The sequence below is a fragment of the Necator americanus genome, chromosome I (assembly GCF_031761385.1).
Source record: "Necator americanus strain Aroian chromosome I, whole genome shotgun sequence".
NCBI classification, from domain to species: Eukaryota; Metazoa; Nematoda; class Chromadorea; order Rhabditida; family Ancylostomatidae; genus Necator; species Necator americanus.
The window spans coordinates 33,533,195-33,548,068 of record NC_087371.1 but is presented as its reverse complement, the minus strand read 5'-3'; the positions used below and the strand labels follow the sequence as shown (position 1 = coordinate 33,548,068).

The window sequence follows — 14,874 nt, the reverse complement described above, 5'->3', positions numbered from 1 at the left end:
AACTAGTAATCTGTTAGGAACTTCTTCGTGAGAGGATCTATACGGATGTGTGTAGGCAGTTGCGTAAGCGACTGCGCTCGAAGCAGCGCGATGGAGGAAACGGTTGGAATCGAAATGGGACCACCGCGAAGTGTAGCAACGAACGGTGGTGGCAGGGGTCCTCACTTGATCCTAACCGCTATGCTCATCCGCAGTGTTTTGCGCGCAACCGCTTACGCAGCTGCACCTTGCTTCATGCCGTTTTGATCTTACTATATCTTGTTTCATCAATCCTTGGAACTGCTCACGCGACCACATCATGCTTCTAGTTGCTTCGACATTACTATTATTGTGACTATCTATCTTTCCTGGAGACCCTAATATCGTCAGTTTCGTGCTATGCTGCTTTTGAGCGATTTAGTTGGGATTGAATACCAGATTCTTAAAATCAAGAACAGTCAGGTCAATACAACTTGTGCACTGCAAGGGCTTCAGTGGTTGTGCTCGAATCCCTCCTAGTTCCAATTGGCCAGCAGAAATCAGTAAGGGTCCCATGCGTCACTTTAAGTACGACCACGCGCAATTCTATCATGCTTCTGATCGTTTTGACCCGACTGTAAAGTAATGAGTACAAGGGAAGCTAAACTAGCTAAATAAATAGGTCGTCAACTATCCGCATATTTCGGAAATCAAAATAGGCGGCTTAGAGGAATTTAGGGGCAGGTGTAGTGTAGCGGTTAGATGTTCCGCTTCCTGCACGATCCATCGAAGGCTCGAATCCGCCCTAGTGCTCACGAAGCCCTTCATACCTCCGGGTTCGAAAAATTGGTACCAGACTTGTCTGGGAGGATAAAAACACTGACTTGGGACATCGGTTAGCCCCGCAAGTCATTGTATCGGCCAGTTACATGCTCGTGAAGCTCAAACGATTCCGAATTGAAGTGAACGTGGTGGCGCATCCCAAGCGGATTGATTAACGCCAGATACTTTATACTTTTTATCCTTCAGAGGAATCTAGAAAGAATCTGGAGTATATGTCTCTCTATTTTTATTTCCGAGCGTTAAAGCGTCTATTATGACACAACCACTTTCAAATTCGATGATTAGGATCGGTACATTTTTGATAACTAATTTTTTCGTTGTTTTCGAACAAGCAGCTCATCCCAACTCGTATCTGATGGTGCCTTGATGGACCTGACTTAAACGCCCGTTTTATTACCATCCCATATCAGTTCGCTCACCCCACGCAATCTGTACTTCACTCTTTTCCACGGTTTCACCGAAAAATCTTATCTGTTTACTTTTTTGAAAGTTTCAACGAAACATTTATATTTCTTGGACCTTTTACGGTGATATCGCAGCCACTGTGGCCCCTGTAGCGCAAGTATAGCCAGATCATTCTTCTTCCATATTGTATTCTATGTTACCGATAGACTAAGGATTAACGGATACAGAATTTTCATTAGAAATTGGATGGAGGGAATATCAACGAATGATTAAACGGAATAATCGTGTTTCCACACTAAAATTTAAAAAAAAAGCAGAGAAGCAGAAGCAGCAAGCACAAAAAAAGCAAAATCAACAGTAAAATAGCAAAAAGTGATAGAAATTGAATAAGGATATGATTTTGTGAAGAAGCAATACTTTGAAATTTTTGACGGCTAATCTCATAATTTATGATCGAACAAAACCTCGAAAGCGAAATTTCACTATCGATAAGCATAGTTACCGTCGATAAGTGCTTAATTGCAACATATTTTATGCGAGATGCTTAGTTCTATTCGCGAAGTTTCTGCAAATTTCCAAAGGTCTTCCAGAAAAAAAAACAGTGTCTGAGACAAAATTTCTCTTATTCTCTGGAAGAATGAATCGGTGTGATTTAATAATGTCCAGCTGTATCTATACAGAAATTTCTGGATCATCGCAGACAAAAATTCGAGTAGAATTAATATTTTCCACCTTTTTTGAATGAAATTCGCTCTCAGTTCCCCTCAGTTCTCAATATTAAATGAACCCAAATTTTTGTTGCTTTTTTTCTTTTTAGCTGAATTACAACAGGAAGCACTGAGTCTTCATTTATGGAGGTAGCAGTTCACCCGAGGATACAATTATTTACGTAGATTGTGTAATGAAATGAGGACAGTGGAACTAGGCAGCAACAATCGCCCCTAGAGTAAAGTATTTCTCCTAAAGTATTTGGTAAATATCTGTTTTACACTGAAATTCGCTTGTTTCGCACGGCTTCACAATATTTTTATTTTATCATCCCATTTGTTTAGTGAATTCCTTCATCGGGCTAACTGTTGACTCTGTTCACCTTTTTTTCTCTCCGATTATTAAATTTGTGCGGTTTTTTTTAAAGCGCATTTTCTGTGCTCTTTGCACAGTAAGTAACTAAATAACTCTACCTTTTACGAAAAAGAACTTATTTATGGGAATTCTCCTGACTCCTCTGGTCAGTTGAGTTTGAAATGCTAAATAAGTGGCAACAATTTCCCCATTTGATCTTCTTTAAGGAAAAAAGTGGAATGCAGTTATTGTGGCCGCAGAGATCACATTCCATCTTAATTAGGTTATAACGAAAAATTTTTGAGATGATCCTTATTGAACTCATCCTCTCCCAAGAGAATTAACTGAAGATACGTAGTATTCCAACGTCGGGGTATAAGAAAGGCTCAATGTTTCCTGGAATATTTCTACTGGTTACATCCGAAAATCTCGAGTGTTTAGACCATGTTTCTAAGAACTGATTTCCTGGATTAAGCTGAAGGTAGCCAATAATTTTATTTTTTCTTTTCACCTACTCATTTATTGCTATAACTTCTTCCGTTGCTTCTTGCTACGTTTGCTGCCAGAAAATGGTTTAATTGAATTTTTTTTAATTCCGGATTTTTATTCCCACATCTTTTTCCTTCATTTGTTTCTTCACAGTTTTACGTTTTTCTCGATGTTCTATTTTTAGTTTAAATATCTGCAGAAATAAACAGAGCGACAAAAGACTTCAAGCTAATGCTGATAGCTTAATGCGTATTTCTTGTCCCGTTCTTTTTTCAGGACATCAATGACATTTTGGAGAGATTCCCTTCCTTCTTCCATCACGAAATAATCTACTCATTGCGTCTCAGAAATGTCACCGACAGGCATTATCAGATTGAGCTTTCAAGACAAACAATGAAATGCCGCGAACCACTTCTCGCCTACACATTCTCAATGACGCGAGCGATCCATTTTTCGTCTACATATCAAATTTCAGGATGGGCGAGATGTGCTTATATGGATATCACGTCACGAAAAGCTGCAGTAATCCAATAACGTTACGTCTAAATTTAACTTTTTTAGGAATGACGTAAAAAAAGATCCAATAATGTTTTATGAAACCACCTTGACTCTCCAAAACAGCTTGGAATGTTAGCTCATCGCTGAATTTTTACCAAAGTCCTCAAGGATCAACTGATGCGTTTAAGTGTAGACGCTAGCAAAATGTTTATTTAATTGTGACCACCACCAATGTGAATCCATGAATGATGACGTGAAGCCAGACGGCTCCGCTGCAGCCGTTTGTGAGGGATTTGTGATGGAACAAGAAATTTCGAATTAGCTATATGGATGGATCATGCCACAGCAATAAATTAACCACTTTTTACAGTGATTTTTGAAATAATGTATAAAAAAAACTGAAACATGACATAATAGTCCGCGATGGTTAACTGAATTGAAAATGAAGATTTCGACCTGTTATTAGTTCCATTCTAACGTAATTCTCCTGTAAAATAGTTCTTACGAGCGATAAAAATAGAAGTTTCTTCGCATTTTCGTTTCCAAAGAGAGACTTTTCTAAAAAAAATGGCCAAATGTCTAAAAATGTCTGAAAAAATGGCGGCCAAAATGTGGCACGTTAAGCTTTTAATCTTAGGATAGCTGTTAGAAATCAAACTCAAAATTTTCTGGAGATTATTTGAAATGAAATTAGAAAATAATAAAGAGGAGTAAGATCACTCGAGTTGTTTCGCCTCTACTCTTCAAAGTATGTGCTTAAGGTAAATTAATAATAATTTAGCTGCACTAATTTTCATCCAACATTTGAAAATTTCCCAGAAATATGTTTAAGAGCTGAGATAAACATTGAATCAGTTGTTGGTAAGCATCGCAAACGTGATAGACTAAATGATAATTCGTTCCGGATATTCGACAAAGCTCCCTCAGTAAAATATACGGATATCAGCCGATTCGGATTTCCGGTAAGTTTACGCTAACAACTCAACGGAAATTCATTTTTTCTGCATTTCGAGATATTTTTCAGAGATCGTGGTCTTCATCGATGCACTAGTATTTCGGTACCATAGTGACCCCATCGAACTATTTATGAATATCTGAAGTTCCGTCATGTCTCACTACATATGTCTAGCTATGAACTTGGCCTAGACTAGCTATATGATGGTTATTCTTGGATTTGCAGTGCATAATGAGCCGAGAAATAATTAATCAAAACCTGTTCTGTTAAATAAACAAAATAATTAATTAATAATTAATTTAGTTAGTTAGTTATATGGGGCGTGTGTAGTGTAGCGGTTAGAGGTTCCGTTTCCTGCACGATCTATCGGAGGTTCGAATCCACTCTAGTGCTCACCAAGCACTAGAGTGGATGGATGAAAATTCGTACAAGACTTGCCTGGGAGGATAAAAACACTGACTTGATAGAAGTTCGAAAGTTCGACCTTTCTTAAATCTTGGCATAGAGATTGCAACTTGTCGATAGTCAAATTTAAGCAGCAGCCAAGATTGTTAACAAACTTTATTACGGCTAACGTTTGTATCAGAACAAGTCATCGTCCCTTAGGATACACCACCCGGAAACAAAAACCAAAAGAGGCTAATTCGTTGTGCCTACCTCAGTTGCCGTGATGTTAGCGGATATCCGCGTGGTGCAGTCGCTCCGCTAATACTAATTAGGATGCGACCCGCATATGACCCTGTAGATCAAACCCGCAAAGATTCTGATACAGAGCCAACTCGTTGGTCACGGCTAAGCACTCTTCCTTTCTATTCATTTTTGCACCTCTTGCATTTATCCAAAACACTTCTAAACTTCTGCGAGCTATAATTTCAGGTTCGTACGATAGGATCGTGACAGCTATGCAGAAAGGAACATTTTGATGACATTGTCTGCGGTGAGCTCCGAGAGGAGTTGCTACATTCGATTGTTTCATCCCATTTAGATGTTCTTTCATGCGAACACAAAGGGGTCACCCTGTTTCGCCGATGTATTGGTCCCCACATGTTTTGCACGAAATTACATAGACTACACCAGAGAACATGCAGTCCCCTTCCTTTCCGAATGGGGATATTACACAGTCTGGAGTAAGACAAAAGTGATTGTACATTCTATTTCGAACTAGTTGCTTTTTGAGATTTGTTAGAGGTATTTCCACAATTCTCACTTGGTCCTCGGGACCGCATTTCACCAGACTAGCCCGTATAGCTTTACTCAAGTAGTCGGTTATGAAGGACAGACAAAAATTGCTTGAGTTTGATTACCTACAACTGACTTGACACATCGGCTAGCCCCCTCACGTCACAGTGTAAGCCAGTTACACATCTTAAACCTCAAACGATCCTGAATTGAAGTGAACGTGGGAGCGCATCCCAAGCGTACTGATTAACGCCAGACACTTTACCCTTTATCCTTTACCTAGTCAATTCTGTCAAATAGTTTGCAGTTGTAATGTTCTTCTTACTGATCCCCCCAGCTTCTTCCGCGACCACCAAACCTAACTCACAGATTACATCAAATTCCTGCAAAAGTTTACAATCGTTGTTATCTGCGTGTTGTTTGGCGGGGGCAGTAGAAAGGTGATTATCTTCTCCGGAAGTTGACATAAAAATTCCCCATCTCCTATTCATGAGTAAACAAGAACCATCCGAACCATGGAGCATTAGCCGTCCTCCCACTCAAAAAAGGATGATGTGCTGAATTCTGTAGAGAATTGGCGTCACCACATGGACGTTGGTTAGCGCGCACAAATTCTACGAGAGTTCAACAATCATCATGCACATGATTCTTTGACTTTTTGGCTCTTTGGACGAGTTGTCATGAGGTGAGGTGTTGCATGGGTGTGTGCTTATTACGTAATAACATTCCATTTCAATTATTTGATCGTGATATGAGTCGGCGAACTCTAGGAGAAGAACATAAAACTTTAAACTTCCCACATAATCTTATGGCAACGCCCTTTCAGTGCAGTTATCTTTGTTTCGCTTATCTTCTACACGCGCTTACCTTAATCTTACGCTTAGGACGTTTTCTTATGCGGTGTGTTATCGTTTCCCGGTCCTGAACTACCAGTTAAGACGTAATGAGCTGTACAGATCACATTCACCTGACAGTAGATATGACCCGTTATGACCCGAGAAAAGTAAACATTCTCGAATTTTGGCGTTGTTGCAGGGAATTTTTGCCGCCGAATAACCGAAGAAGGCAAACTTCTCAATCGATCACTATCAGTTACAGTTTGTATTCAACGCCTGTGAGTGTCCTGAGAAAGGGATTCTGCTTCGTTGTTGTGAACATTGTATAGTATGGTTAAAACGACATGAAACGCGGTGCAATTGCGTACGCGGCTTCTCTTGAGGCGGCGCGGTGGAGCGTAGCGGTTAGGAGCGCACTGGAACCCTTTCTGGCACCTCCTATCGCTGCAGTTTGCAATGGTCCCATCTCGGTTCGAACTGCTGCCTCTAATGTGCGGTTTCGAGTGCGTACGCAAATACACCGTGGTTCATGTCGCATTGACCCGTTTATAGTTATAGCGTCCACACCCATCTGTGCTGTCGAGGCTGACCGTAGTTCTAAATTCTTCGCATGACGGAGAAAGATTAGCTAATCAATTGATTGATTGATTCGCTCTAACCAAACCTTTTGCGATGAGCGAATACCTTTCAACTTCAGTTTGGAGTCGTGGACGTTTCGCTGACGCAAGAGCGGTCTACACAACGACTTGGTGGATCAACCGGGACTCAAGTTTCAACTCAAATTCCCTCATCCATGAACAAAGCCTGCCTCATCGACCTCATTGACCTTGAAAAGATGAAAATTTTGGATGGTCCTGGACGATGTCGAGCCCAGATGATCGCGCAGGTACGACGTGGTGATTTCTTACCACTGCGTTACGCTCGCATTCATTCTCTCCGATGTCCATAAAATCGTACTTGTCCGAGAAGAATGACAATACAGTCCTGATATATGGGCTGCTCCTCATAAGTCATGGTATAAGCTGCTCATAATACCTCCAGAATCCAAACGGGCTCGAAAGCTTTGGCGTATTCCGAGACAGGACACCGTGCGGATAAAGGATAGAGTGCACAGCGCTGATCAATTCCCTCGGGAATGGACTTACGCGATTCGACTTCAATTCAGAATCCTTTGAGGTTTATGAACGCATGTCCAGCTTACGCGATGGCTTGCAGAGGCCAACCGATGTGTCACTTCGGTGTGTTTTTCCTCTATCGTTGCAGACAAGACTGGTAGAAGTTTCCCGACTCCAGAGGGATTCGTGGCTCTAGGAAGGTTTCGGCCCATCGGCCGTGAACCCGCAGCCGAACCTCGCACCGACTGCGCTGAACCAAACCCCATACGTTGGAGTAATGCAAAGAATTGCGTTAGAAACTAGTATCAGCTCACCGATTGGGTCCAGTCAAATACGTGTAGGAGTTCTGTGCACTGTAACCACGCCCACACCCAGATACGTAGGGGTTGTGCAAAAAAAGCGCCGAGCAGTTATCTTATGTCTTATTTTTCCTCTTCCTTTGCATTTTTTTTTTAGTTCTCTCTGACACTTTTTTTTTGTTTTCTTCACATAATTTTCACAAATATAATTTTCTAAGTATATTATCACCTAAAGGGTCTGCGTAGTAATTGTAGTAATTTCTAACTCTAACAAGTGGTGGTCCGCTAACATCACGATTTTTTGGCTATCAAGGTGAGCGCTATGGTGATCTGTTTTTCTGACGTTGCCTTTGAATAATCTGTTTGCTAAGTCATATCCTGTGGGATAACGAGGTGTTTGAGGGAGTAAATTACACTTTTCCTTGATTTTTCCAGGCTCTGAAGAAGGCGAAACGTTAGCGAGAATAAAGATCATTAACAATTTTGGTTCTGCTAAAAAAAAATAGTACACGCGCAAACCTACACCATTTCGCAGAATGCGACAAAAATTTGAGGATATTTGATTGCAAATATCGATATTTCGGGAAGTATGATATGGTAAATTATGGTAAATAAATGGTATTTATGGTATGATTGTGGTATGGATTATTATTATTATTATTATTATTATTATTATTATTATTATTATTATTATTATTATTATTATTATTATTATTATTATTATTATTGTTATTATTATTATTATTACCTATTTATGGTAAATAGACGATCGAAACGTTGGAATTTATGTGCTTTTTTTTACTTACGTTGATCACAATTTTTACTTATGCTTAGGAACTTTCGTACTCCCCAAGGTAATTTGTAGAATTCTAAGGTAATCCATGGAAAGACTCTTCTATGGCTTGGTATTCAAGTATTTTTTAAGCACCATTGCTTTCTATTATGATTTTGTATTTGAAAAAAAGTATTACCAGTGCGAGCTGTCGAGTTTTCCGGCAGCTCGAACTGGTCCCTTATAACCAAAAGCTCCTTAGGCTGATCTTCTTACAATGACATGAGATTAATATTTGCGTAGATTTATGTCTTTAAATCCCACTTAACCATCTTCACTTCATCTTTGATCCCGGCCGAATTCAAATCGCTTAGATCAGCAGCAATTGGCTTCAACTGTTTTAATGAAAAACTTAGATGATTGTCAAATACCGTACTCTTCGGGAATAACGGTGCAAAAGGTACACGAATTGAAATCGTGATCAATTGCATTTACTTAAGCGGGTGTTTATTGAGAAAAAGTTCACAAATCACAGGAAAAACAACGGTTTTTTTCTGCAAAAACTGTTCTCTGTGGAAAATCATTGGTATAAGGTATAAATGGGTGCGTATAGTTGTTTGCTTGACAAGGAACTGAACATTGCGGTCTGTCGGGGATTTAAATACGTATACTATTTTAATAAGGTATTAGCTTATTCTTATTAGGTATCTGTGCTCGGATCATGTTAACGTCATAGATCAGATTAAAAGAAATCACGGAGAATCGTTGTTCTTCTGGGGGAAAAAACAGAATGATCAGAAGAAAATTCTGCTTCCGTCATACTAAGATTTTCAGCTTAACTTCTGCAGGAATGATTTGGAAGTATATGATAGAGAAATTGAAAGTTTTTCACGTCCACTTTCTTCCATTAAAGAAGAAATCAGTTCTTCTTACACGTAGGTCAACTTGTGTGAACATTATTGCTGACAGTAATGTAACGATAGTGAAAAAGTGAAAGATTAAAGGCATCACCCCATGAATCTGCTGAGGTGGTACGGATTTCAGGTGGAGTATTCGTATACGGGATCGTAGATTATGGAGAGGGGGTGATTCCGTCCATTTCTTCCTAATCGCCGTAAAAAAACTGCCCGGACGATACGGCTTCGGGCGTTCTGACGTGCTATCTTTTACAACGAGTTCGATTGGAGCGCGCCAGCCTTGTGCACGTGCCGCATCTTTCGGCCCGTTTTTTACGGCAATTAGGAAGAAATAGACGGAATCACTCCCCTCTCCATAATCTATGCTCCCGTATATGAATACTCCACCTGAAATCCGTACCACCTCAGATTCGTGGGGTGATGTCTTTAAATACTTCGTGTTAGGGATTGGATTTGCACGTGCTTCAGATTTACAACTGCAGGCTGTATGACTCCCGAATTATTCTGGATGAGCTGAGATGATTAATACATGTCATATTTTTGAAGCGGGGAGGAGACATGTCATATTTTCAAGCGGGGAGGAGGAGAAGGAGGAGGAGGCGGAGAAGGAGGAGGATGAGGAGGAAGAGGAAGGGAGGCGGATCGTACAGCGTAAAATAAGTGGACTTTTGGACAACACTAGAACTGTTTAGCCTTTAATATCACATCATCACCTATAACTGAATAGAATTCAGTGTTTTTTTTTGCCGTAAAATAGGAGGACTAAATTCTCGTCGCCGTACTCCTACACAAGTATTGGTAAACACCTTTTTCCGAGTTTTAATCAATGCATATAGAACATATTATGCGAATTATTCATAGATCGCATGTATAAGTTCACATTTCCGGCTTAAGGATGACTGGATTACGATAGCTTCCTGTATGATGTTTTCACATCCCGTCTATTATGCTAATTGAATGTCTTCTTTTCAATTTTAACCTCTTAAGCGTTTATGCCGTAAATATCCGTCATGGTCATTTGACTACTGTAGCGCTTATGACGTTATATGTATGCAAATTGTCGCAACGTCGTCGCGATCAATGTATAGACTCTGCTGTTACTGTTGCTTTGAGGAATTAGCAGTTCACGTTATAATTACCTCAACTGTAATGCATACGATCTCCTCTTGAAAACGTGAAAAGTTTTTGAAAAGTCTAAACTGTTTGCCTGCCTATTTTGTTCAAATTTGATGTCTTGAAAAAACTTAGAACGTAATAAAGCAGAGTCATATATGATTATATGATTATATGATAGTCGGAACCGCTGTTTCGACCTACTTTACTTTTGGACGGTTACTGAAATGATCTTCTTCACTTTTAGATGGTTCGAGAAGGGATCCTCATCACTTGAGCTGCACCCCATGAGCCAGACCTCCTGCCTCTGAGGAGAGCCCGGCTCCTCCCTATCGCACCTATGCGCAGAGCTAAATTGTTGGCGTTGCTTCGCTGCATGAGAGTCCTCATCAATTCAGGAACTAATATCCATTGCTCTCTCCTCTCTACAATCAGATTTCGTTCAAAATAAAAAGGATAAAGTGTCTGGCGTTAATCAATCCGCTTGGGATACGTCACTTCAACTCGGAATAGTTTGAGATTTGAACGAACGCCTGTGAAGCCTATACAATGACGTGCGGGGGCTAGCCGATGTCCCGAGTGTTTTTATCCTCCCAGACATGTCTGGCAACAATTTATCGACCTCGATGGGATGAAAGGCTTGGTGAGCACTAAGTCGGTTTCGTACCATCGAACTTACTGTTAGAGCGGAACTCTGCTGCCGACTATGCTACACCATTCCTAAAAATATACTAAAAAATATAGTAGAGGTTTAGAAGATGAAAAAATAATTGACGCTCGTGTGATACGAAGTGGGCGCAATGTACTTTCCAATCAAAAGTCACTCGATCACACACACACACACACACACACACACACACACACACACACACACACACACACACACACACACACACACACACACACACACACACACACACACACACACACACACACACACACACACACACACACACACACACACACACACACACACACACACACACACACACACACACACACACACACACACACACACACACACACAAAGACAGAAAGAGCAGAGAGGGTGTGTTGAGCAGAGAATGAGCTTTCCCGTGGCAGACGCGTCGCGTCTGCCTGGTCAAACATATTTATCCCCGAGTGCGAATTGTCTGAACATCATACGAAAAATGTAATGTAGGTTCCAGACACGGTATCCTCTTTTCTTTGCTTTTTTCATGCTGTCAAGATCAGCATGTACAGTTTCCTAGTCGCCTTATTCTGATTATGCTTAAGAACGTGATGTAGCTTAATCCGTATTTCAGTGGATATTTTCCAGTGAACCAGTAAACAATTTTTGTTAAGATCCGATGAAGAACTAGCTTTTCCATCCTTATCCTTTAGTGAGGCTTTTTAATGTATGAGAAAAAATTCTTTATAATCCCTTACAGCTTATTGCCATTTCTTTCCTTTATCACAGCTAAAAAGCTGTCAAAAAGGCGAAGAATTGGTTACTTGGAGCAGATGGAAATAGTTGCTTCTCTATATTTCGTACATCCAGAAAATTCGTAAGAAGATGAGGAAGAGAATAGAGAGGCGCTCAGCGAAACAATCCAAGAAATCTTTTTAATCTTGCTGAGTTTTGCCTTCTTAACCATTTTTGTGCTAGTTCTTATTCTTCTTATTCTAATCCCTTGCGCAATGATATACTAAACTGTACAATTCTTGGAGCAATTAATCTCGTCGTCTCCATATTCTCAGGAAAAAGATTTGTCTGGATAAAAAACTCCGCCGTAGTTGTTAAATCTATCAGGATTATGATGAAGAAATTTCAGAAAAGTTGCAGGCGGGAAAAAATATTTGTATATTTATATCTATTCGTAGAAGAATTCCGGTAAGGGGAAGTATTTCGTGAACTTCTTGTTTCACGTCTACATTAGAATGCATACGTCGTCAAGGGGCTGCTGTTTACTTCTGTTACGCACCGATCAAAGCGACACCTGCCCTGCATGGGATCGTTTTTCTTCTGGACAGGATTATTCTGGATTATGTTTTTCCTAGGTATACTCCCTTTTTTACAGCGCACGGTGTTGCTCAACCGTAACGTTACACCAAATAGCTCTTTTCTCCAAATTATGGATCTTGAACGCTCAGAAAAAATAGAAATGTGGTTTCAGCGATGAAACATCATGAGTTTAAAAAAGAAGACTCCACTCCTTCATCAGTTACGGCAGGTGTAGTGTAGCGGTTAGAGGTTTCGCTTCCTGCACGATCGACCGGAGGTTCGAATCCGTCCTAGAGCTCACCAAGCATTTCATCCCTCCGAGGCCGATAAATTGGTACCAGACTTGTCTGGGAGGATAAAAACACTGACCTGAAACATCGGCCAGTCCCCGCAAGTCATTGTATGGGCCATTTACACGTTCGTAAACCTCAAACGATTCTGAATTGAAGTGAACGTGGGGCGCATCCCAAGCGGATTGACTAACGCTAGAAACTTTATCCTTTATCATTATCATGTAGACCTCATCATGCTTCAAGTGCAACCTTGGGAGCAAACAGCATGGATCACACGTGAGTAACTGACATGTGAATCCCGTGGCTTCTTTCGGATGAACAATGACCAACAAAACAAAAAAAACACCTAGATATTTGCTTAGGGAAGAAGGAAGCTTAAGGTTTCAAAGTTAGGGCCGATCACTTGGTTTATGACTACCCTTACCCTAAACCATGGTAGTCAGGAAACTTCCTAAAAAATGGTAAGAAAAAAAAAAACTGATTGTGACAGGAGTGTTCTATGGAAGACATACATACATGTCTTTCTATCCAAACTCTGAGTTACCTTAGCCCAGATCCACTCTTGTAAATCATTTCACCTTTGCATGGATGTGTAAGCCTTGTGTAAGCCTTGTCGGTTAGGTTTGTATCGTTCCACATTAGATTATATATTGTATAGAGTAGCGTCTTTAGACCGAATCTTTTGAATTTCGTTGAACTGTATCGTAAACGTGAAGAGAGAGGTTCCGTAGTGCTTGCTGAAAAGAATTGAACTCCAATCGAATTAAACTCACAGGAGGATCAATTGTGATACATTTTAAAAACTAGAAATAATTTTTTCTAGAGAAAACTAGGCAGGATTCCTCGTTAAAGAAGTCGCTAAACCGTATCAAATGTTGAGCAAACTTTAAAGGCATAACTCCACGAATCTAAGGTGGTACGGATTTCAGGTGGAGTATTCGTATACGGGATGGGAGACTAAGGAGAAGGGGGTGATTCCGTCCATTTCTTCGTAATTGCCGCAAAAAAAAAACGGTCCGGAAGATGCGGCGCCGCACAAGGCTGGTGCGCTCCAGTCGAACTCCCTGTAGAAAATGGCGCGCCAAAACGCCTGAAGCCGTGTCTTTCGGGCCGTTTTTTACGGCAATTAGGAAGAAATGGACGGAATCACCCCCCCCCCCCTTCTCCATAGTCTCCCATCCCGTATACGAATACTCCACCTGAAATCCGTACCACCTCAGATTCGTGGAGTTATGCCTTTAAAGTAATTGATCGACCTATAAAAGTAATGAAATTAGAGCAAACATGAGTGTACCTTATACATTTTTCGTTCTCCGAACCCTTTGGGCGAATTCCCCGATAATTTTCTAGATTTGTTGCAAAACGAGTTACGTTATAGAGCTGTTTTAGTCGGTTCGTTTCCTTATAACCTACAGTCCGGATCCTCAAAAAAAAAAAAAAAACGTTTTCGAGACCCTCTCATACTTAATAAGAATCGTAGGGATCACAAAATAATACCTTCCTGATCTTTGTATTAACCATCAAAACTGTTCCATTTCCGAAGAGATAAGCTCAGATAAGTTAAGATATATCTGACAGACCTAAGCCGACCATGAACATCATACTGTACGCTACGTCATCGTTCTTAAGCTTCAATTCGGATTTAGCACAAAATTGTCAGAATCCGGACAAGCTTCCCTTGTGCCGATTGAGAATAAGTATTTGGTTAATTTTAGCTTTCTTTCCTTGTTTAGATAACCAGGACCCAGGATTTATAAAGTCCTGGTTATCTAAAGAAGGAAATAGACAAATTTATTTACACAGATTGAACTCGATCTCATTTTGAAATGTGGAGGAAAGTAAAGCTTACTTATTTTTTGCATTTTTAAACTTATTAGGATGTAGGGTTGCATTGAGTGTAACAATGAAGGATGTAGGGTCCCATATTCAACTTCAAACGGTTGCATCAATGACATTCGGCAAACAAAGGAGTTGGTTAGTCTGAATAATGAAGTAGCGAAGTACGAAATTATGAGTTTTACCAAAATAGTAATCTCGAATAGCAGACATTCGAACATTCGAATCTAGTCGTCGAATATGTTGACCTAGTTCAACCCAGTGCTCAAGCTTGCAGACATGTAAAATAACAGCTGTGGTAATGAAACAAACAAAAATGTTGTGTTCCTAAAAATTTC

At 40.2% G+C, this 14,874-nt stretch overlaps 1 protein-coding gene across 2 annotated transcripts; it reads left to right on the top strand.

Annotated features, from left to right (window-relative positions):
* Window positions 1-4,005: 4,005 nt before the first annotated feature.
* On the top strand, window positions 4,006-10,020 carry RB195_007677 (uncharacterized protein; the record flags this gene model as incomplete). Of its 2 annotated transcripts, XM_064181430.1 has the most annotated exons (5): window positions 4,006-4,016; window positions 4,088-4,217; window positions 6,923-7,111; window positions 7,422-7,540; window positions 9,903-10,020. In XM_064181430.1, 5 exons carry the CDS (start codon window positions 4,006-4,008, stop codon window positions 10,018-10,020), a joined length of 567 nt encoding a protein of 188 aa, XP_064038220.1. The 2 variants fall into 2 exon arrangements, with proteins under 2 accessions (XP_064038220.1, XP_064038221.1); XM_064181431.1 differs by lacking the exons at window positions 4,006-4,016; window positions 4,088-4,217 and adding an exon at window positions 6,682-6,750 and having other exon boundaries at window positions 7,537-7,661.
* Between the last annotated feature and the right edge of the window lie 4,854 nt (window positions 10,021-14,874).